Source organism: Panthera uncia, assembly GCF_023721935.1.
Source record: "Panthera uncia isolate 11264 chromosome D3 unlocalized genomic scaffold, Puncia_PCG_1.0 HiC_scaffold_8, whole genome shotgun sequence".
In the NCBI taxonomy this organism is placed as follows: domain Eukaryota; kingdom Metazoa; phylum Chordata; class Mammalia; order Carnivora; family Felidae; genus Panthera; species Panthera uncia.
In genome coordinates, this window is record NW_026057586.1 from 80,839,514 (window position 1) to 80,864,334 (window position 24,821).

At 54.0% G+C, this 24,821-nt stretch overlaps 1 protein-coding gene across 2 annotated transcripts in view; it reads right to left on the reverse strand.

Annotated features, from left to right (window-relative positions):
• TPCN1 (two pore segment channel 1) overlaps window positions 1-24,821 on the reverse strand; it is a 61,637-nt gene that overhangs the window by 30,368 nt on the left and 6,448 nt on the right. The window contains exon 1 of one of the 2 annotated variants that reach the window (XM_049619303.1): window positions 8,948-10,794. The exons of the other annotated variant lie outside the window; for it this stretch is intronic. Within the exon in view, the coding sequence (XP_049475260.1) occupies window positions 8,948-9,338 (391 nt within the window). The 5' untranslated portion in view covers window positions 9,339-10,794. Of the gene's footprint in view, window positions 1-8,947; window positions 10,795-24,821 lie in introns of those variants that run through there. 2 annotated transcript variants of the gene reach the window in all.

Below are 24,821 nucleotides of genomic sequence, written 5' to 3' on the forward strand. Positions count from 1 at the left end.
CATTCACCAGAAGAAAAGGCTCGTACGCTCACACGTATATCCCATTATCTACAAGTCAACGCTGGATCCCGTGTGATAATAGCAAGAATTAGCATGGCTAGTTAGAAATGTTTTTCATTCTCTTGTTAAATGAAAAAGGCAAGTGCAAACGAGCACATATAGTATGCTGTCTTTTGTGTAAAGAAGGGAGGAAACAAGAAAACATACAGATACCTCTCTTTACAAAATAAAGAAAACAGGAAGGATAAATTAGGACTCCCAGAAATCAGTGACTTACAAGGGGAGTGGGGAACAGCGTAGAAGTGTTCGCTCCCTTTGCGTGAGTGATCTTTTTGTACACTTTTGACTTTTGGAAGCATGTTAACGTTCCACTTCGTTGAAAAATAAAAATAATCGGATTTGTTCCCCGGTGCCGGGTCCTCTGTTGCTTTTCCCTGCTGACACCCATGCCCTCTTTGCTTCCAGTAACACTGATCCCCACCTGCCTTTGGAGAACATCCTCTCCCTACTTTCCTTCCACCCATTCTTTGCGTCTGGCCGACTCCACCCCTGGCTCCCGGGCAGATGACATAAAAAGCGCCTGTCTCCCTGGCCAGGGACTGGTACAGGGAGGGTGCTGTCCCAGGCCCAGCCAGTGAGGGCTGAACTTGGGATCTTTTCCTGGACCACCCAGGAAGGAGGGGCTCTTTCTCTGTTGCTGGAGGTGGCTGAGGAAAGCCTGCCTGAGAAAGGAAGCCGAGAGAGAGAACAAAAGAATCACAAGGATAACATCAGCTGCACCCCTGGGATCAAGCTGTGCCTGATATCCACCTCTTAGCGTTTCCAAAATCTGAGCCCATAAAGATCCTTTTATATTTAAGCCTGTCTGAATTGGCTTTGTCAAAACCCTCAAGTGTGTCTACTGATACATGGTAAGCAAAGGCACCAATTGGGGAGATTTACTATCATCTAGGATAAGAGTTCGGTTGCCCACAATTCACACTCAAACTGATCCACCTACAGGAAAATAAAGAATGAAATATGTTTGGATAAGGAGATAGGCAGAGATGACAGGAAGCAGATATGTAAAACTCACAAGCCAATCGGAAAGGGCGGGAAACCGGTAGGGTTCCTAGGGCTGCAGGGTCATAACTGGTCCTTTCTGACCTTGCATTGCCAGCCAAGGTCAGCTGGATCCAACAAAGCTCTTCTCCACGCACTTTCAGAAACCATTTTATTTAGATATATTGGACACACAGTAAAAATGCACAATTTGACATGTTCGGATACATGCACACACTTGTGGAACCATCACTTTCATCAAGACTATACATCCATCACCCCTTCGTGCCCGCCCCCACCCATCATCCCCAGGCAACCACTGATCTGTTCTGTCACTATTGGATGAATCTGCGTCTCTTAGAATTTTACACCGACGGAATCATGGAGCACGTATTCTTTTTTTGTTTGGCTTCTCTCTCTCAGCATAATTATTCAAAACTCATCCGTGTTGTATGGTGTGTGGATGGCTCATTCCATTTTTTTTTTTTTTTGCTGAGCGGTACTCCCTTGTATGGACCTATCGCGGTTGATCCATACACCTGTGGATGGGCACTGAGCTTGCTTCCAGTTTGGGGCTGTTTCAAATGAAGTTGCTATGAACATTCACGTGCAGGACTTCGTAGGGACACATGTTTTCACTTCTTGTGGGTAAATACCTAGGGGTGAAATAGCTAGGTCGTATGTTTAACTTTTTAAGAAACTGCCAACCTGCTTTCCAAAATGACTGTACCAGTTTACACTCCCACCTGCAGTGCAGGGGGGTCCCGATCTCTCCACGCCCTCACCCACACCTGACACGCTCAGTCATTCTTACTTCTGACCATTCTAAAAACTGTGTGATGGCATTGCACGGTCTTAATCTCAATGCTTTTACTTTGCATTAGGACTAATATTACTGAGCGTCTTTCCATATGCCTGTTGGCCACATGTACGTCTTCACTGAAGTATCTTCAAATCTTTTACTTGTTTCTTCACTGGGTTATTTTCCTATCTTTGAATTTTGAGAGTTCTTCTGTATATACGCATACATATTCTCTAAATATACACAAGTCTTTATCTATTATTAATATACTCACTCCAGCTTTTGATTATTTCTTTTGACGACTGATTAGTGTGGCTTTCTCCACTCGTTTACTTTTAATCTCTTAGCATCTTTATATTTAAACCATGTTTCTTTTTTTTTTAACTTTTAAAAATGCTCATTTATTTTTGAGAGAGAGGGGGGGACAGCAGGGGAGGGGCAGAGAGAGAGGGAGACTGAGGATCTGAAGCAGGCTCTTGCTGACAGTGCAGAACCTGATGTGGGGCTCAAACCCATGAACTGTGAGATCATGACCTGAGCCAAAGTCGGCAGCTTAACCGACTGAGCCACCCAGGAGCTCCTAAACTGTGTTTCTTGTAGGCAGCATACAGTTTGGTCTTGCTTCACCACCCCCCGCCCCCATCTGAAAATCTCTGCCTTTTAATTGGAGAATTTAGGTTACTCACATTTAATGTAACTATCGATATAGTTAGGTTTAAATATATCACCTTTGCTCTTTATTTTCATAGTTCTCCCATCTGTTCTTTGTTCTCTTTTTCTGCCTTCTTTTGGATCACTGAGTATTTATTATGATTCCGTTTTATGTCCTTTGTTGGCTTAGCTGCAAGACTTTCTTTTGTCACTCAGAGGTCACTTGAGGGTTTAGAGTACACATTTTTAATTTACCGCAATCTACTTTCAGGTGATCATATGCCACTTCATGTACAGTGCGCAAACCTTTAACAGGACACTTCCCTCTCCCCTCCCAACCTTCAGGCTTCTGGAAGCGCAAGGGACTTCCAGTTCACAAACTTACTCTGGATCCAGCTTCCTCTCCATCGCTAGGACGTGTAAATAGGACAATCTTTCTGGAAGGAACTGCACCAATGAGGCATCTAAGTAATGAGTGACCACTATTGCAGGCTCCGTGCCCCATGCTGATGTAATTTACACAATCCCAATCTCATCATCATAAATTCTACAGCCTGAGGAGGTGAAGCAACTCACCCAAGGTCCCACAGCTCTAAGGGGCCGAGTCGGGATTTGACCCGGGGTAGCCTGGCTGCAAAGCAGGTGCATTTAACCACTGTGCTATACTACCACCTTCTAAGAAACAGGAGTCTGGGAGGAAGGACAGCTGCCAATGGTTTTGAACTAGTGACAGCACGCATTTGTTGAGGCTTACTGCATGCCAGAACCTATGCCGTGGCAGGTTTTATTCTCCAAATATAGCCACAGCACGATCTTTCATCCTACGTGCCCTTCCAGAACCTTTGCCACTTCCCCAGACGGGCGGCGCCCCTGTGTCTGTCCTGAAACCAGGTGAGCCTCTGTGACTGCCTTGACCAGTGTACGATGGAGGACAGAGTGCTGGTGGCTTCTGAGGCCGGGTCACAAAAAAGCTTCCACCTTTTTCTACTGGGACCCTTGCTCCTGGAACCCAAACACCACGTTGTGTGGAAGCCCATGCAGCTGGTGGAGAGGCCCGTGGAGGAGAAGCAAGGCCCCCTGTCCCCAGCCCAGCTGAGCCCCCCCACAGCCAACAGCCTGCACCACCTTGCCAGTCAGACGCATGAGCCACCTCAAAACCAGATCCCCGAGCCCCGGACAAGTGCCCAAAGTGACACCGCGTGGCTCAGACATAAGCCCCTCCATCGGGCCCTGCCCAAGCTGCAGACTGCTGCACAGAAGATCTTAAGAGAATATCTGCTCTTAAGGCACTAGGTTCCAGCGATAGATAACCGACGCACGTCTGAGTACTTTATGCCAACTGAGCTGTTTAACTCTCACAACCATCCTACGAAGGAGGTACTACTGTTCTACTTCAGACTTGAGGAAACTAAGGTGCAGGAAGGCTCGGTACCTTCCTGAGGTCAAGCAGCGGGTGGCGGGCAGGGCTGGGATGCCAAGCTAGGTGACTGGCTCCTAATCGGTACCCTTCAAGCCGCTCGAGGATGAAAACTACAGCAGCAGGCTCCCTCACTAGATGGAGGTACAAGCAGGAGGTAGGACATCTGGCCGCAGCGTGCACTTGACCATTCTGGTCCTTCTACCCAGTGCCGACATTCCCCGCCTCCGATCCCAGTGTCTGTCTCTGAAAGAACTAAGCCCGAGGCGGAGACGCAAGGAGGTCAAACCGCCTTCCCGGACGCGCTCACGTGCCTCCCACGTAGAAGCCGCGGGCAGGCCGCTGCATGGTGCTGTGATCTCGCGTGCCCGTCGTCCACGACCTTCACGTGCCACGGCAGGAGCCTGTGCCCGCGACACGGCAGTCCTAGGTGAAACGAGTGACGGGGCCGGTGCGGGGTGGGCGGCGACGAGCTCGCACAGATGGCAGCGGACATTAGCGCCACTCCCCCAGCCGGTGCAAGACTCTGGCATCTGCGTGAATCCCCGCCTCGGAGGCCCCCTGTGCGAGCCTCCCCAGCCCTTCCTCTCTCTCGGGGGTCTCAGCAGATGGGTCCAGCTTCCTCCGCCCAGCCGGGAGCTCCCTTAGCCTATTTCTGGTGGGGGAAGGCGCCTGGCCCGCCTCAGTCTCTCCCCTTTGGCCCTCACACTTACACTGCACACCGCTGTGACCAGTCCGCGTTTGGAAACTGCCACAGCGTCCCCCAGCGCAGGCACCTCACTCACACCCACGCCGGCGGGTTTTGCCTGGGAGAGGGTGCCCTGCGGCATCCCGAAGCATCCTGCCTTGGCTGCCACTTTCCCCTCGATGCTGCAAACAGCCCCCCTCTGGTCTCTGAAATCCACAGGGACCGCTGGTAAGACACGCGCTCCTCGGCCACAGATCCCACTGGGCTGGCCGGTGTGTGACAGGGGACACGCCACAGGGCTGCGAAGGGCAGAACAAAGACCGGGGAGGGAAGGCCACAGGGAGGGCCTTTCTGCCAAACAGGTTGCCCAATGACGCCCTGGGCAGGGGGGGTCTTTAACTGTCACGCTTGATTTGCTAAAGTAAGTTAATAAATGCTAGGCTCTATTGCAGCTGGGTACATCGCTGTTATTTTATCCCAAATAGGATCTGTAACTTGGAAATAGTTTAGTAAAAAAAAAAAAATGTTTTTTTGAGAGAGAGAGAGAGAGAGAGAGAGAGCACGTGCGTGCGTGCACTGGCGCGCCAGTGGGGAGGGGCAGAGAGAGAGCCCGGCAGGCTCTGGGGTGCCAGCGCGGAGCCCGACTCGGGGCTCGACTCCCACGAACTGTGAGATCGTGACCTGAGTGGAAATCAAGAGTCGGATGCCCAACCAACTGAGCGCCCCCTTGAGTAAAATTATTTTAAATCAACAACTGCGTGGTTCATCCACCCGTCTGTTTGATGGGCGTCCCCAGGGGCGGAGGGCGGTGCTGGGCGCTGGGCGGGGACTGGAGGTACCTGGATGGCCCCGGAGGCAGCAAGTGCCCCATCACCACGGGGCCCCGACAAGAGGTTCCACAGCCATCCCACCCCAAACGTGGGGATGTTTCAACAGAAAGGAGGTTCCGCCGGCGAGTGGAGATTTGGACTAGCTGCCCTCGCGATTCCCAGCATCTATGTATTCACAGGTACATAGACACTCCGAGGGGACAGGCAGGTAGGGGCAGGTGGCCTTAAAAACAACTCAAATTCATGAGCTTCCCGTGAGGCAGAGCCCAGCCGCCTGGACCTGGCTGGTTACCAGCAGCCTTCCACAAATACCGCCTGGCTGCACGGATGGGGTCACAGCGTCTCTTAGCACCCAGATTCCTGCCCCTCCCCTGATGAACCGCAGCCCCACGGACCTACATAGCCCAGGGCTCAGCAACTCCGCTTCTGCCCAAATAACAACCTTAGGCACGTCCAGAGCGGGTTCCCTGTGCCAGGCGCCCTTCTGAACACCTCACATACATATTAACTTCATCCTCACAACCTGCCATTACTGTCCCCATTTTACGGACAAGGCAACGAACGGAAGTGAGTTTGAGGAGGATTGCTGTGGGGTTTCCCAGCACAGATTTTTGGATACTTTCTGTTGCTAATCTCAGAAAGAATGACTGTCAGGTCTGGAATGGATGGCAGAGACCACTTAATTCAATGCCCACCTTTCAGAGGTGGGCAACTGGGGAGCCAGGGATGGGGTGGGAGAGCCAAGTCGAGCACTTGGGCTTCCCGGCTCATCTAGAGCCTTCCTCAACACAAACGCTGATCACTCATCCTTCACCAGAGACAAGTGGCGGTGGCTCCGTGCCCACTGGGCACACGGCTGTGAGACCCATCAAAGAGAAGCGCTGGGCCTCGCACAGACCGCCATTCCCGTGGGCTGGAGCTCTTAGGATGCCCAGGGGGGCCGGGAGTGACTGACGGACAGGCAGAGGGTCTTGGTAGGGGGTGACAGGAGAATATTTTCCTGGACCTAACATGCTGAACGGAGCAGCCACACCCATAAGAATCCCAGGGCAGGAGGCCCCTTGGGAGTCAGGAGGTTCACCCCTCATATGCCCTTCATTCATTCTGCTGAATGACCCCCAGACACTGGCTGTGCCTGGACCATGAGATCCCCCAGCTTACCCCCTGCCACCCCCTGCCATGGCCCGAACCACCTCTTTCCCGGGGAAGCACAACCTCTTCTGCTGACTGGGCTCCCTACTTCCCACCCTGCCCCTGTCTAGTATCTACACTGAAGAAGTCCTCTGTGTGTGTGTGTGTGTGTGTGTGTGTGTGTGTATTTTAAGTAAACTTTATAGTTCAGTATAACAATAATCCTTTAAAAACCTAAACCAGATGGTATCCCTTCTCTGCCCCAAATAGACCACAGCAGCCAGCTCCCGAGAAAACGTTGAAGTCCTTCCCTGGATTAAAATGGCCTATGAGGCCATGGGTGGCTCAGTTAGTTAAGCATCTGACCCTGGATTTTGGCTCAAGTCACGATCTCCTGGTTTGTGGGTTCGAACCCCGAGGTGAGCCCTGTGCTGACAGTGCGGAGCCTGCTTGGGATTCTCTCTCCCCCTCTGCCCCTTGCTCACGCTTCTGTCTCTCAAAAAATAAACTTAAAAACATAAATAAATGAAGGAAAATGGCCTACGAGACCGAGATCTCTCACCCCACCCACCCTCTCGCTCCTAAGGACCTTTGCACTTCCTGTTCCCTCTGGACTCCCCGGGCTTCTCGCATCTTTGGAAGTCACATCACTGGCACCCCCCGTCCTCATGCTGCTCTGGGCTTCCTCCTGGGGCTGCATCGCCACCCAGCAGGGCATTTATTTACTTGTTGGTCTGCTTAGTGCCTGTTTCCCTGCCTGGAATGGCAGCTCCACGAAGACAGGGACTTTTGTCTTGTGGTGTCCCCAGAACCCAGGACAGTGCTGGGCATGATGTATGAGTGCTCAACAAACATATCGGAAGTGAAGTGAAATGATGCTTTTCCTTGAAGATTGCAGGAAGCAGGGTCCCAGGCCAGTGGCTGGAGGGCAGGGCCCAGGAGGAATGCACAGAGTAGGCTCCCTCAGGAGGGCACTGGGGGTGCCTGAGGGTGTTAAGGGGCACCAACTTGATCTCTCGTGTTTTCTAAAAATCATTCTTTTAAGACTTTGCTGGAGAGTCACTATTTTGTATGAGTAATTCAGGGCAGAACCTTAGAAAGAAAGGGAAAAATGGGACTAGCAGAGCCAAGAAAGAAGTCTCCCCTCCAGGGCGGACTTTGTTCTAACCATTCAACCTGGTGCTTGCGCAACACAGAGAACTTGGCTTGCTTACTAGGTCCCCAAAGGCAAAGCCCCACAGCTTGTTTGTGGTGCTTATACTCGGGGAGGGCTGAAAGGCCCTCGGGGCTGCAGGGCTTTTCAAGAAAGCCATGGGGGATTTCACGGAGCCCCCTTCACACCTGGCTCCAAGGGCTGGGCAGCACATTTAGAGATTATACTAGAGATTACAGAAAGGGCGCAAATGGAAGGCAGGGAGCCTCTGGCTTCTCCTGTTCAGTTTATAAGCAGCCCTCACGCAGAGGGGGCGGCCCTGAGGCCAAGTCCAGAGGGATTTTCAGTGCACCGCACAGCAAATGAGGGCGGGGGGGGGGGGGGGGGGGGGGGGGGGTGCTGGGGCACCACGTGGGTCCTAATTCCCTGCCTCCAAATGCTGCTTCCCATTTCCTAGGTTGGAAAAGTGGCCACACAGGGGCGATGGAAATGCTCCAAATCCCAAGTGCTTTATTGCTGCAGCATAAGGCATGCTCAAAGGCTCAGCAGCTTCCGAGAGCGGCAGGACAATTATAGTCCATAAAGGAGAGGAAGGCAGGGGTGCAGGGGGCAGGTGACCAGCGACAGAGTCGAGGAGGCAGCCAAGCCCGGGGACACAGACTGTGGGCCTATAGTTCCGACAGTGGGGTATCTGGGGGCACAAGGCCTTGCTTGCTGGGGAACAGACACCCCAGTGGGCTTCCTTAGGAAAGCGGGAAGTGAGAGGTAGTACAGGGACTCCTAGTTGCCCTGACTAGTCACCGGGGCACGAAGTGCCAGGGATAACGTGTTCCCACGTCCTGGTTAAAGCCTACGCATCGTGCCCGCTGGGTCTGCCGCGGATCGCCTCCCTGGGGAGCCTCAGGCCCCCGTGGCTGTAAGCAGCCAGCTGCCCTGGCCACCTACTCCTGCCCACCCGGGCCGAATCTGCCCCCCAGGCCTCCAGGTGAATGGCTGGTGCTCCCGTGAGCGCCCTCTACACGAGGAGAGTCCTGGATAACAAAGCAGTCAGGGGGCCTCTCACCACAACACCCCAGGTCCAGCCCAATCCCGGGGGCCGGGATGGCCTCTCACACAGAGGATTATTAGAGACCTCACGAGAATCAACACGTGAGACCTCAGTCTTGGGCACTGGCCTCACCCGGAGCACGGTGGGCTCTTCCAGGGGAGCTGGAAAGGCAAGGTCAAGGCATACCGAAAGGGCCCAGCTGGTGGAGACGAGATGACCTCACCACGGGGCTGTCGGGGATCTGGCCCTCTACCACCTCCTCCAGGAAGGCGGTGGCTGGCCCTCGCCTCTGCATGTCTGCTTTCCTGGGAGGCGGCTGGGCTGGAAGCGGGAGGGAAGAAGGGGAAAGACACGCAGCAGGTGCAGGAGGATGGGAGGAGCCTCCACCCTGCCCAGGCCCTCCCAGCAAGCCAGCTTCTCCGTTGGCCCCCAGGAGGTTTTTAGAAGGGCCGGAGGAAGCTGGCCAGGAACATTCTTGGCAAAACCAAGAAGGTCCCATTCTGTGCCTCCGGGGAAAGTTCCCCGAAGGGAAACATTTCGTCCCACACTTCTGCTGCCCTGGGCAGAGAGCTCTCATGCGGAAACCAGGCAGGCGGGCGGGCGGCAGCCTCTTCAGGCCAGCAGACCTCAGCCACGGAAGATTTATGCAACACCTGACCCTTAACTACCCTCCCCGAACCCTGGCAATCAGCCCCAGGGAGGTGAACAGAAAATCACTGGCAGGAGGAGGGGAAGGAGCTGAAAGAAAAGGCCCAACGGGCAGGCATTAGGATACGAAACACCAGTAACAAAAAACTGACTCCAAGTAGGAGAGAAGTTCCCCATACAGAGGACAGGCCGACAAGCGAGGATATGACCTGTTTGCACAGATGGTAACGCTTCCTCCACGCTGATGTAACAGGGCCCAGACGCTCCCTGCAAAACAGCTGGCTGCTTTGCATGCAGCCTCTGAAATGACCCTGCGGGGAATCCAAGGTTTCCGTTCGCTGGAGCACAGCGTGCGGCAGCATCCTGGTGGTGCCGGGTAAACAGAAACAGTTTCCATATGCCGCCATAAAGCTGCACCAGGGAGGAGACGGAAGGAGCCCGCAGGAGGGGAGGGCTTCTATGTCCCAACCCCCACCCAGCAAGGGCAGGGTCGGCACAGGCGGGGTAAAGCCACTGCAACCTTCCTCTGGGGCCTAGACAAAGCGGTCGCCTCTGAGCTCCTGGACGGGAGAGGATGCCAGGCCTTGACCGCTTCCGGGCAGGTTTATACGGGGGAGGGACTCCAGCCCCATTCAATCCTTGCTCCTGTCCCCCCTCCTCTTACATGTCCACAACCTCGCCCATTCTCAAACACACACACCGCCCGCATCCTCTTCGAGATAAAACACCCAGGTTCACTCCCGACGGTGCCCCTCCCCTCCCCCGGTTCACCATCGGAGTCCCCGGAGCCTCAGTTTCTTCAGCCATTAGCTGGGACTGGGGCCAACCGAGCTCCGGGCATCACAGAGACAAATGTGAATACCCACAGAGCACCCGGAGCCCTCCGGAAACCGGTGCCCGCCAGAATGAACAACGAGCAATCGCCCGACCGTTCGCCAGTTGTCGCTGAGAGCCCCACTCCATGGGAAAAAGCTCGAAGAGGAAAATAAACCAGAGTGACACTGATGAGTTTTCCGGGCGCAGCGCTGCCACCCGGCTTCTGCGCTGGCTGGCTCTTCAAAGCCCCCCAGATAAAAATCGAGCAAAAGGCCCGATGCTGCAAGAAAGCAGAGTGCACATCTCCTTTGCTCAGGCCTTCCCTTTCTGCTGACTGGCTGCAAGATGGCGTGGGGAGGCAGACCCGTGTTGCAGCGCACGCTAGTCGGGACTGCAAACCCGGGCAGGGCCCCGGGCAGATAGACCGACTCCGGAAAGGCAAGAGCTGGCACAGAGCCAGCCTAGTTGAATCACTGGCCTCAAGCCCGAAACCCGTCCTGCCAAAGGCTCAGGCCAGAGGAGGAAAGGGAAAACAAAAGGCTCAACTAGGCCAGTACTATGGGTCATGCACTGTTCTAGAAGGAGAGACCCTGGTTTGGAAGAGGCCAGGGCAATGCCCTGTGCCACCTCTAACTTTGTTTCTGGCCAGCTGACAGGGACCTAAGGGATTCCCTGTAATACATGAGCTCAGCACAGAAGGGCCTTGAACTGGCAGGGGAAGTGGCTAGAGGGTTGAGAGCAGTGGCTGGGAAACTGAGTGCCTCTTAATACTTTAGGGTAGTGATCACCGCCCCAGGTGCCCACCCTCACTCAACTGGCTACACAGGGCCCCTGGCATCCTGAGGTTGCAAACACGACCTTGACCGCAACTCTCCAGGCTTAATACTTCATGTCGTGATTTGGGGGAGAACGAGGGAGGGTGAAACCTTAAAAGGCTGGCCTTCTTGATACAAACGACTATGGTTTAATCGAAGGACACATTTATGCAGCACCTACTGTATACCAGGCATGGTGCCAGGCGTTGGATTCGAAAAAGTCAAACCCTGTACTTTGTCCTCACGAGGCCCACAATCAGGAGGCAAAAGAAGGAAAGTGATCCTGTGCAATAAAGCCATTTCTTACTTACAACAGCCTAGAAAAGGATGTCACAGCTACCTTCCACGGGGGCTAGTGGGCAGAGGCGGGGGCGGGGGGATTCAGGGGTGATGTCTGGGCCACTTCTGAAGGATGAAGGATGAAGGAGGTTCCCAAGGCGGATGGGGGTGTGGTGAGGGGAACACTCCAGAAACAGGAAAGGTCATGCATAAAGCTCAGAGAAGCAAACAGCAGGGCGTGTCTGGGAGACCGCAGAGGGTTCAGGGATCCTGAGGCTGACACAGGCAGAGACAAGGCGGGAGCCGCGGGAGGGCTGTCCGCCACATTAGGGAGACGGGACCCGAGCCCCCGGGTTCCAAAGGGAAGCACTCTGACCGGGTGCACCAACCAGAAGTCCGCGGGGAAGCGGTTGTCTTGGGCAGCATCATAACCCCGTCTACAAACCAGTGCACGGCGAAATTGCAAGTTCGCTCTCCCAGGGGAGCACAGTGAGCGCACCTGTGTAGGGCAGGTGCCTGGCCAGGAGGCACCAAGCTCACTTCCACCGTCCAAGGCTCCTCACCACCCTGGTCTCGCGACTCCTGCACACCCCCCGCCACCGCTCCTGCCAAGGCAGAGAGAGAACTGTGGCTGCCGGACGCCCGCAGGTAATCTCTTGGTGAGGCGGGATGGCATTTCTCCTTCCTCCGTCCGTGAACTTCAAGACTCGGCTTGCAATTCTACTCCCTGCCCCTGTGTCACTGGCTTCATTGAAACGAAGGGCTTTCGCCGGAACGGATCACTCACCGAAAAGTACTTACTGAGCACCTACCATGCACAAAGTGCTTCAGGTGCCTTGAAAAGAAATGTTGTAAGGTCTGTGCACACGTCAAAGGCCCCTCGCTTCACACACACACACACACACACACACACACACACACAGTCTGCAAGCCCCACTGTTTACCCAACGAGGAGTGCAGCACCTGTGCGAACATCTGTCCTGCATTCACTCGGAAGCATCAGAAATGCTAATTGTGAACTGCACAGGGACAGGGAAGGAGCTGTGGAAGAACAAATGGGGATGAGAGGCATTTTTCACTGCACGCTGGCACCCCCGGAGCCCCTGCAAGAGGCCAACAGACAAGTGGCGCGCGGGGGACGAGTCTGGCTGGGAGACCCACTCTCCGCGTCAGCTGACGGTCCGCTCAGCACAGATCAGAGGTCTGCACCAGCCCCTGCCCGGGAGCACCCAGGGGGCTGGCTGGACCCGGCCTGCACGAACCCTGGCCTCACCCCAGCATCTGGATCATCTGTGGCTGCCGGCGGTTCCGCTCAGAAGAGTGAGGCGGCCGGAGGCACAGGCCCGTTGGGGAGGTGACAGCGGTTGGAAGGCGACAGCCTGCAGAGAGCTTGAGCCCTGAGGCGTGCCACTGTCCAGGGGCCCGGGCTTGTCTGGCTACTGCTGCTCCCAGAGGACTGTGGGAGCCTGCACCGTCCGTGGCCAGCCCCTGTGCTCAGCCTCTGCTTCCTGTTTTCCTCAGTCTCCCTTCCTGCCACGTGGGGAAGCAGCCAAAAAGAAGCATCACAGACAAACATACAATGGCAGGGCACGTGCATGACACAGTCAGTCAAGCGTCCGGCTCTTGGTTTTGGCTCAGGTCACGATCTCACTGTTCACGAGTTCGAGCCCCATGTCGGGCTCTGCGCCAACAGCGCGAAGCCTGCTTGGGATCTCTCTCCCTCTCTCTCTCTCTGCCCCTCCCCTGCTCATGTCCTCCCTCTCTTTCACTCTCTCTCTCAAAACAAATAAATAAACTTTAAAAGTATATATTAGAAAAAGGAAGAAACATACAAGGGCAACCAAGAAGCCAAGCTAACAAGTAGCAAGGGACAGAGCTGCTTGAACTAAATGATCCCTGCAGCGTGGCCAGGATGGTGGTCAAGGGAGTAAATGTATTATTCCCCCGTTTACCACGGGTACCATGGGTAAGAAAGTGCAAACAAACCAGCTAACGTTCCTTAAGAGGAAGGCAGAGATTTTAATAAGAGAAGACCACGTTCAAGCTCTCAGTCCAGAGTCCTTCAGCTGCCTACTCAGGGCTCAGGAAGGGGCAACATGGCTACTGTGTTGAAAATGGAACCCTGATACTTTATTATGACTTAGAGCTTCCACTCACCGAGTTGGTCCTAGGAGATGTCGTGTGGAATTTCCCACTCAATCTTTACGTCCACCCTGAATGCAGTTACTCTTATCCCCCCTTCTACAGGAGGAGGAGAAAGTGAGGGAGAAAGTGAAGTTCCTCATCGGAGTCTCCAAGGCCACCAGCAGGTGATGCCGGAATTTCAACCCCATCCTTTGCTGTAGACTGAGACGCTCTGAAGAAACAGTAGATGGGACATGTGCCAGCAGATAAGATCGCCCACCCAACACACACACATTTCTAGCGACCTGAGAGTTCTCCAGGCCACCCCCGTCTCCAGACTGGTGAGTCTCCGTGGACCTTGGGCCAGTGTTTGATCTCTAAACCGAAACAGCACAAAATAACCTACAATAACACCAAACGGGGCAACTGGCCTAGAGGCGGAGTGGACTTTGGTATCGATCGGATCTGAGCCCTGTCGAGGCGACCAGACTGGCCCCGGGGTGCACCATAAAAGCTGTGATTGCAGACGACAAGGCAAGCCAGCCAAGTGCGAACAGCCGAGCCCGCGAGAAGAGGGCACCCTCGAGAGTCACAGAGAGAAGACATCACGCTTGTCGACGACCACCCACAAGTGAAAGCCAACACACCCGGCTGCTTGGAGGGGCGCCAAGCCATTAGCCTGCACTGAGCACAACCACTCTGCCCGAGCTGATTTTCAGCAAGAGCTAAAGGATTGAAAAAAAAAATCTTTTTTTAAATAAAAACCCAATCTAACAAAAAGAGAGATTGGCAAGAGAAAAAGGCAGCCTTTTCCTCTTGCTAAAGGTGGGGTGGTGGGGCGAGGTGTGGGAAGGTGGGAGCTGAGCACCCCGGGCCTCCGCGACAATTATGGGATGTGTGGGCTCCTGGAGAACTGGGAAGGTGTTAAGAAGCAGAGACCTGGGGCGCCTGGGTGGCTCAGTCGGTTAAGTGTCCGACTTCAGCTCAGTCACGATCTCGTGGTCCTTGAGTTCGAGCCCTGCGTCGGGCTCTGGGCTGACGGCTCGGAGCCTGGAGCCTGCTTTGGATTCTGTGTCTCCCTCTCTATCTGCTCCTCCCCCGTTCATGCTCTGTCTCTGTCTCAGAAATAAATAAACATTAAAAAAATTAAAAAAAAAAAAAAAGAAGCAGAGACCTAACCATCCAAAAAGCTGGCTATTCCCAGGGGCGGCGGGGGTCGAGCTCTGCCTAGACTATTTTTGGCCTGTCGCATGTGTTTGCGTCTCCTTGTCACCCCAGATGGCTCCAGGAGCCGGTTACGCTGTGACCCACGGAGTCACCTGGGGCCTTGGGTGTTCTCCGAACCTGGTGAGTCACTCCCAGATAGGCTACTTGACATCTGTTTATGAAGCGCCCGGAGTATGTGCAGAAAAGACACGGTCTTTGCCTTTGCAAAACTTGTACTACTAGAAAGAGGCATGGTTGTGTACATCAGCACCCACAACAACAGCACCCGCCCAGACGTTACACTGAGTCGGGCACTCCGCCTTCCTGCCCGGTCCAGCCCAGCCACCTCAAACGGGCATCCGGAGACACTCGAAAGAAATCCACTAACAGGTTAATCCCTGATTGGAAGGAACGTGGTTTATAAAACCCGGCTCGGCACTGGATGACCTAAGGGGTATTAATCACACTACGAAAGGAAGCTTTGCCAAACTCGGCCCTCTTGCCCATATTTTAAATTATCTACTTCACCAAAATCCCATTTTCTCACAATCTTTAGGAATCCATCATGGCACAAAGCAAACCGCGACTCAGTACATAAGACATTAATCAAATCTATCACATGCAGGTGCCGGGGAGGGAGCGGGCCTCTGGGCGCAGGGAGCAGAGAATGAGGTGCACACAGCATATTCAGAGAATGAGAGAGTGTGGACAGGCGGCCACTACCCTAACCGATTAGGGAGGCTTGCGGAAGGCCGTGTGGAAGAACGGGACAAAGGTCTTCAGCCGATGGAAAGCTGGAGTGGGGAGAGGTCAGAAGCAAGAGACAGCAGCCCATGGGAGGTTGGGGAGTGAAAAGTGGTTCAAACAACAAAATGAATGAGACGATATGAGTGGCACCATGCTGTAAGACTTCTGATCGTTGGTTCTGATTTCCGGGGTGGAGGAAAAAGAACGGAGGCCAGTCAGCCAGGAGTGTCACCGAGACGAAATTTCTCATGGCCTGGAAAGCGCTGGGGCAGCTGCCAGAGGCTGGCGGCAGGCAGGGAAGGTGGGTCGGAGCATCTGCTTTTCAAGGGCTTCGTCTTTCACTTGACCCAAGAACTTGGCCTACCCTTCACAGAGTGGGCAGGCGTAAGTTTACGGTTTCCTTCTCTACACTGGGAGGCGAGGGAAACTTTCAAGGCCGCTAGGGCCTGGGCAGAGAAGCACACGCGAGGCAAGGTCAGAGAGCAGAGGCGGCAGGGGTCTGCGATGAGGGCAGACCCGCCTGCCCGAGCGCCCACCCGGCGGAACGAACGGGCCCCAATCCTTCATGCCTCCAACTGCGCGTCTGCAAAACGGGGATGCATACCATCGATGCCCACGGGCCACTAGGCTAAACCAGTTAGAAACATTACACACAACCTTTCCAACCACAATCCACTATCACAGCACTTGCTGCCTCTAATGAGAGAGCGTCAACACCGGCTGGGGTGGGGGGAGACACTCTTCATGGCAGCATAAAGGACCCTGATTTGCAGCTAGTGGATCCACCGTGGGGCCAGGGAGCAGGGGGTGGAACCCAGAGCGCACACGGAGGGAGAGGTTTGCAAGTGCGGCTCCATAGGCCGGCTGAAGCCACCAAACCTTCACTTCGGAGAATCCCCAGACATAACGGAGTCTTTCGTGGAAATACAAACCCCTAGGGGCGCCTGGGTGGCTCAGTCGGTTGGGCGTCCGACTTCGGCTCAGGTCACGATCTCGCGGTCCGTGAGTTCGAGCCCCGCGTCGGGCTCTGTGCTGACAGCTCGGAGCCTGGAGCCTGTTTCAGATTCTGTGTCTCCCTCTCTCTGACCCTCCCCCGTTCATGCTCTGTCTCTCTCTGTCTCAAAAATAAATAAACATTAAAAAAAAAAATTTTTTTTAAAGAAAAAAAAAAAGAAATACAAACCCCTAAATCATGCCTAAAAAAAAAAAAAAAAAAAAGACACTGCTTCTACAATATTATGTTCCATGCTTGCTTTTATAGCTAAAATACACAGAGATAAAAAAGATATATATATATATATACACACACACATACATAGGGGCACCTGGGTGGCTCAGTCGGTTAGGCCTCCATCTCTGGCTCAGGTCTCGATCTCGTGGTTCGTGAGTTTGAGCCCCACGTCGGGCTCTGTGCCGACAGCTCAGAGCCTGGAGCCTGCTTCGGATGCTGTGTCTCCTCTCTCTGCCCCTCCCCCACTCACACTGTCTCTTTCAAAGATAAACATTGAAAAAATTTTTAAAAATGTGTGTGTGTGTGTATATATATATATATATATATATACACGTATTTTTTAAATTTGCAATCCAAATACCCCAGTTGTATGCCAAGATATCACTTCCTCAGTACACGAAGGGTGGTTATGAGGACAGAATCCGACCCTCCTTTTCTCCACGGAGGGGAAAAAGCTTTCTTTTCACATAAAAGCTCTCTCGTGAAGGGGGACAGAGTTAGATCTAGCTTCCTGGCTGAGCCGACTGAGAACTTCCTGATCAACCCTCGACTACAATGGATTGTTGAGGGGGTCCTGTCAGTGCTATGGAACAAAGCAGAAACTTATCTGCCGGATACAGCTGGACACCATGCCTTTTTCAATCAGGAGAGTAGGTCTTTTCTGATCGTAAGGGCTTGGCGTGGTGGGGCTAGGAAAGGCATGGGGGGGGGGGGCAGGGCACAGCAGAATATACTCACCCCGATCTCACTCTTCCTTCACTAACTCCTTGCCCTTTTGTCAGACCTCGTCCCTGATGTTTCTAGAAGGCCCTCACCTATGCCCCAGGGCAGGGGACCCTGGGCGAGTACTCCTCAGTTCTATTTTGTCCAGATGTTTCCTGAGTGCCTAGCACGAGGCAGGCACAGCGCTGAGCCTCAGGACTGCGGATGACCCGGCCCCGGGGAAGTCCAGAAAAAAAATGCCAAACCTGGCTCCTGCCGCTACAGAATATCCTAGGAGTCCGTCTCCTCTCCATCCACCGCCCAATCTCCAGGGACAAAAGTCACTGCTATCCGGGGCTCACCCACCTCAGGGTTTCTAAGGAAGGATACCACGGTGGCTGGAGAAGGCATCCAGAGTTGGCAAGAGGTCAGAGGGAAGAGGTTTTGTCATCATGTCACCAAACACACATAGTAGCTCCTGTGCCCAAGTTCACAAACTCCTGCTGTTGGCATTCTAGGCTCTCCATAACATGGGTCTGCCTGCTCTGACCCAAATAATAATGGCCAACATCCAGCAAACGCTCAATCTGGCGTAAGGCACTGTGCTAATCGCCTGCTATATGCCATCTCGTTTAACCCACGGCCGTAAACAGCAGAGCCCATTCAAACTCAGGCGGTTTGAGAGCCTATACTCTTTTTTTTTTTTAACATTTATTTATCTTTGAGAGACAGAAAGAGACAGCACGAGCCGGAGAGGGGCAGAGAGAGAACGAGACACAGAATCCGAAGCAGCCTCCAGGCTCTGAGCAAGCTGTCAGCACAGAGCCTGACGCGGGGCTCGAACCCACGAACAGTGAGGTCATGACCTGACCCTAAGTCGGACGCTCAACCGACTGAGCCACCCAGGTGCCCCCGAGAGCCTATACGCTTAACCACGCCCCACATCTGACGCGCCCCTAGCGTGCTGGCCTCTGGCCTGCACACGTCCTTCCCTCTGCCCGTGCCACTGCCCCTGCCCGTCTCCCCGGCATCCCCGATGCCACCTGTCCCCAAATGCCACCTGGCCACAGGCCCGTCTGCTACTCCCTTAGATGACCCTCCGCTGTCATTTGCTCTCTTGACTCCTGCCATGGTGTCGTCGCTGCCGCGGTAACCTACCACCGAAATTTACTCCAAAGGCAACAAACCCAAACACCTACAGGCCCCAGGCGGGTAACAAACCCAGGAAGCCGGGGTGTGTGAGGCCACAGGGGCTGTGTGCTCATTCTGTGACCAAGCATAATGGCTGCTTGATCACGCCACCCCTGGAAACCGTTCAGGCCGAACAAAACAGGTCCCACCGTGTCCCTGGGCTGCCACCATGTTAGCCAGTCTCCACGCCCAGCCCCAGCCACTCTCCACAGGGCGGCCTGAGCGAATTCTCCGACAACGCCCCTGAAACGTGACCGCGTCGCTCCCCCGCCAGAAGCACCCTCTCGGGCTTCTCCATCACCCAGGATGAGGCCCCAGCTCCTGAGGTGGACGGGGAGAGACCCTGTAAGATCTGGAGACAGTCTGTCCTCCCCACCCTCCAGCCCAAGCACCTCCCATACGCACCCACTCCGACACCTCCGGGCCTCTGCCCCCTGTTTCCTTCCTCTGGAACGGTCTCCCCCCCCCTGCCGCTCTTACACTAGCTATTCAGTTGGTACTGTATTTTTTAATATTTACTTTTGAGAGAGAAGAGAAAGACAGAGCATGAGCGGGGGAAGGGGCAGAGAGAGACAGGGAGACACAGAATCCGAAGCAGGCGCCGGGCTCCGAGCGGTCAGCCCAGAGCCCGACGCGGGGCTCGAACCCACGAACCGTGAGATCGTGACCTGAGCTGAAGTTGGAAACTTAAAACAACTGAGCCACCCAGACGCCCCTTCACTGTTACTTTTTTTTTTTTTTTTTTTTTTTTCTAATTTCTAACACCGGCCTGAATCTTTATTATACATCTCAAAGTCAAAGCCAAAAAAAAAAAAAAACTTCCCAGCCCCAGTTTGGATCAAATAGCTAAGAACAGAGAAGATGGTCTTAAAGTTGGACAGAATGCAAATGAAGAGAAAGAAAGGAAAATGGGCCCCCCGGCCGAGAGTTGCAAGAACTACAACCCAGAGGGAGGAAAGTATAAACAGAAGAGGAAGACAAAGGGGTTTGTAGGAGATGCGCCCACCTGCTCTGCCCTCTCATCCATATGTGCCCGGCCTGGCACGTCCGCCCCCGAGCTCCGGCCTCCATTCCACAGATGGATGAAATCTGGGCTTTCTTTAGGCAAATCACATGGAAGCAGAAAGCGAAATCCCCAGGGCCGTTCCAATTCCCACTGAATGCCACCCAAAGGTCAAGAATACTTCATGGGCCGTAGTTCCTTGGTCGGTTTTATACTGTTTCCTTATTTTGAAGTACTTTGTTCTGAACACAAAGCCAAGGCTGAATTCGTGTGTTCCGGCTCAGAGGTCATAGAGCAGCAGCCCAGTGACCAGATTGTATTCGGCCGGCTGTGTTTAAGAAATAAGAACGAGTTACCAATATTTAAAAATCAGAAGACTTCCAGGGCACCTGGGTGGTTCAGTCAGTTACGCATCTGACTTCAGCTCGGCACGATCTCATGGCTCGTGAGTTCAAGCCCCGCGTCGGGCTCTGTGCTGACGGCTCAGAGCCTGGAGCCTTGCTTCGGATTCTGCGTCTCCCTCTCTCTCTGCCCCTCTCCCGTGCTCACTCTGTTTCTCTCTCACAAAAATAAACACTAAAAAAAGGTTTTTTTAAATAATAAAAATAGAAATCATAAGACTTCCGATTAAAAATGTAGGTTTGGACTTCTCCTGCAACACTGGAAAATGTGGTAACAACCTGCCTGTGATCCTGCGTGGCAGTGAGTGACCAAAGGGGCAGCCGCCCCTTACACAGCAGCACACACGCTCCCCAGCGTGCCCCAGGAGGAAGAACCACACGTTTTTACAGCTAGATAAGTCCTTCCCACAAAGAGCAAACAAGGCAAGAGGGACCCCAGTGCCAAAGAGAGCCCAAATTCCAATGACCTAACTCAGTTATCCAGTCCAAGGAACATTCTCCAGGGAGGGCCGGATGTGGGGTCCCCTGCCCCTGGAACCGTGACCTAAGGGGATTGCCCTCCTCACTGAGTCTCATTGAGTCTCATGCTCCAAAGCTGACTTTCCTTTGTCCTTCCTGTCTACTTCCCCAATATTGACTCCTAAGTTCTCAATTTCAGCCCAACCACCAGGATGTAAAATTGAGCCCAATGCCTGGGCACAGGAAGAGCGGAGGAACAGCAGACGTGGAAGAGAAAGCCACAGTTTTCTACGGGGTAGAGTCGTGGGTGTCCTTTGTGGTCTGGTTTTTCACTTGCCCACATTTTCCGGTCCCCTGTGATGATCCAATACAACTTGTACGATGAAACCCCATCGGCTGGGCTATTTTCTTTTAATTTTTTTATTCATGTTTGAGAGGCAGGGAGAGACACTGTGAGCGGGAGAGGGTCAGAGAGAGAAAGGGAGACACAGAATCCGAAGCAGGCTCCAGGCTCTGAACTGTCAGCACAGAGCCCGATGCGGGGCTCGAACCCACGAACCACGAGATCATGACCTGAGCCGAAGTCGGACGCTTAACCGACTGAGCCACCCAGGCGCCCCAGCTATGAGAAGGAGCTCCAGGTACGAAACTCCAATTTAGAATACCATGTCTCATAGGAAATAAAAGTTAAAAAACAAAAAACAAGATAAAGACAGAAACCAGCTTCCTTTTGGGAAAGAGAATTCAGCCTAAAATGCTGCCTCGTGCACAGAGTTCACTTCGTGGCATGTGGCACATCAGTTAAGAGCCTGAGTCCGGAGTCAGAAGACCTGCGTTCGATGCCGCCGGCACTTCTTGGCTGCGTGACCTCGGGTACGTTTCAACCTCCAAGAGCATCAGTTTGCTCTCCTGCTGACGAGGATCCTGCAAGCGCTGGGAGCACCCAGTGACGGCCGGCACAAGCGGAGTGCTCCTGGACACTGCCTGGCACATGGGAGGGGCTCAGTACCCGAGAGCCGTTACCAGAAGGGAAGGAGTTAAGAAATGTCCAAATCAAGGAGTTTACCCCAGCAAAGGGAGAACGGAGAGCTGCCTCGTGGGCTCCCCGAACGCAAAGATGGGATGGGGGCGGTCTGGGGACTGGCATCCCTCTCAGCGCTTCCTCTCAAGAGCCCGGGTTCCCTTCGAAGGTGGCCCCAGGGAGAGCACAGCACCCGGAAACCACCAGAGACATGCTGCTGTGAGCCATCTAAGCCCTCCCGGGTGCCCTCCCCGACTCGGAGGCTGAGAAGCTGACGGTTCTGGCTCACGGAGCTCCGGAGCAAACGTGAACTCAGACCTCCCCAAGGCGATGGGTACAGAGCGGGGCTCTCCAGCTCGCACCCAGCTGCCACCGCGCCGTTTCGACGCGGCTGCTCTCTGCGGGCGGAGGGGAGAGATGGCATCTCATGGCAGGGGGGCCCGAGACAACAGACAGGATCCCCCACGAAGACCGGGAGGGCTGAGGAAGTAAAAGGCTTCAAGTCTGGGTTAGATGGCTGCAACCCAGCATGCCGGGCGCTTGCTCATTTTAATTGGTGCCTCTGCCGGCCCGGTGACACCCGGCATTCTGCCTCGGCGAGGCCCCAAGAAAGCCAAATGCCCAGGCTCCCTGGGAGGCCGTGAAAATCTAATTGCTGCTTGGTCTCCAGCTGCCATGCTGCCTCTGCTTCCTGGCTTGCCGGCGGCCACCCGCCGTGCCAGGAGCGAGGCAAACGGGATTCAGATCCTGGCCTGGGTTCAGGACCCCTATATTCCACCGAAGAAGCCCCGTCTCTGGCCACGACAGTAACGCCTGCCTATGACTAGCCGAACACTCACCACGGGCGGCACACGTGTGATCTCACCAAATGCCCCCCAGCAACCCTCCTGGGAGATGCTAGCATGAGCCCACTCCACAGATGAGGACACTGAGGCTCAGAGAGGCTGAGATCCCTATTCAGGTAGGAGTGGAAGCCTGGAGCTTGACTCTCCGGAGCCCACGTGCTTAACCAGGCCACCATCCGGGGTATCACGGGTGACGAAAGCTACACAGATCCCCTGGGCTGCATTCACTCTTTTTGGCAAGCATGCTGGAGACGCTCGGTCAGGGAGAGAACCGTCGGCACAGATTTCTGTTGATGGAGAGCCCACCTTGGGGGTGATCATCCTCGGGCGGACAGCCCCCACTGCTCTTTCCCAGCTCATCCTGGCTACACCTGCCCCCAGGCCAACAGCTCTGGCCCACCTTGCCTGAACGAAGACTGTGGAAAAGGAGCCAAGGGTGCCACATGTCGGCCCCTGTGGTGGGTGGGGGGAAGGGGGTGCACCTGGAGACAGGGGAGCAGTGGTCCTCTACGCTGCTAGACCTCACACCGAGTTAGGCAACTCCTGATGGCATGCCAGGCAACAGGGTGAAGGAGGAAGACGGGGCTCCTCTGCTCTGTCACCTTACGCCTTATCCCTGCATGACCTGTCACCTGGAAACCATGGGCCACCAGCACCGAAGTAGCCTAGGAAGGAGCGCCTGGCTGGCTCAGTCAGTAGAGCATGCGGCTCTTGATCTCAGGGTCGTGAGTTCGAGCCCCACGTTGGGTGTAGAGATTGCTAAAATAAATAAACTTAAAAACAAACAAACAAACCCCAAAGTAGCTCATGAGACTAAGTGTGTCAGCCCCTCCCCTCGACCCTAATCCTTCTTACACCCAGAGAAAGCAGCGAGTACAGGCCCATCTTAGGCAGCTGTTGGGTTAAAAGGCAATGAGAAGGCAAAAGGCAAAAGAAGGCCGAGACCGCTGCCTGATACACAATGCAGGCCACGAGCGATTTCTAAACCACGCTGTCACATGTCAGCCCCACTGACCATTTTCAAGGTTATTCCTAATTTCCAAGCTTTAAATACCTCTGCTTATACCTGCCTCCTTTATCAACCTGACATCTTCTGCCTGTGAGTCATCCGTTAGCATTTCGGCAGCCGCTCTTATAGCCCAGAGAGATGTCTGAATCTTGGATAAAATCCATTCTTGCCCACAAAGGGAAGAAAAAAATCCCAACCCTTCAATTCCCTGCAGGGATAATATTCCAGCATAGGCCATCCCTAGCACAGGGTCAAAGGTCACAGGCAGCACAGCCAGGCTCCTGCATGGGAGGAGGAAAGGAAAAGGAAAGGAGTGTTACAGGCTGAACTGTGTCCCTCTAAAATTCCTATTTTTTTTTTTTGTTGTGTTTTGTTTTTTTACATTTATTTATTTATTTATTTTTGACAGAGAGAGACAGAGCACAAGCGGCGGAGGGGCAGAGAGAGAAGGAGACACAGAATCCGAAGCCGGCTCCAGGCTCCGAGCTGGCAGCGCAGAGCCCGACGCGGGGCTCGAACCCACAAAACGCGAGATCATGACCCGAGCCGAAGCCGGACGCTCAACCGACTGAGCCACCCAGGTGCCCCTAAAATTCCTATGCTGAAGTACTAACCCCCAGGACCCCAGAATGTGGCTGTGTTTGGAGACGGAGCTTTGAAAGCAGTAATTAAGGTAAAATGAGGTCATATGGCTGGGCCTTAAGCCAATCTGACTGGTGTCCTTGTAAGAATAGATTAGGACACAGACACACAGACTCGGGGACAAACATGTGAGGACACAGTCAGAAGGCAGCTGTCTGCAGGTAAAGGAGAAGGGCCTCAGAGAAAAGCTGATCCTGCCGCGGACGTGATGTTGGACTTCCTTCCGGCCTCCAGAACAAGGTTCACGGCCTTAGAAAGCTGGCTTGGTTCTCAGTGGCTCATGCCCACGTAGCTGCCAACTCCGCTGAAGGCCTCCGTCTAAATCCTGCCAACTCCTTAACACCGAAAGGGTTTACATCAGCCACGGACTGGGTGTCGATGGTGGGAGCCTCTAGGACAATCGGCTGTACTGGGGAAAATGAGACTCTGAGTGCCGGTTAGGAGAAAAGGCAGGGGGAGATACCGCCCGCCTCTGACCAGGTCCCTGACACCACTCCCACGAGCTAGCGATAAGGCCCCAGAAAACCCAATTAGGTTTTATTTCCACCATGAGCTGTTGAGTGCCTATGTACCGCAGGCATCGAGCTGGGTGATGCCAAGATGAATGGAACGCAGGGCCCAGCAGGTGATCAGACGGCTAAACAAGTCATTACCACGCAGTAAGCTACTTGCAATAGTGGGAGCCTCATCTAGACGCCAAAGCAGGAAAGGGCAGTGAGTGATTAGCCCTGTCAGGAAGGGGAGGTCCGGAGAAGGCTTCGAAGAGACGGGAGTATCAGCAGGATCTCCAAGACAGAACTGGAAGCAAGCAACAATGGCAGCAAACCAGAGGCTGGGCAGAGTCACCAGCAAGGCAGAGCGGCTGAAGAACGCATGGGCCTTTCACAGAGCCCGAAGCGGCCTGACACTGTGGCAAAGGCG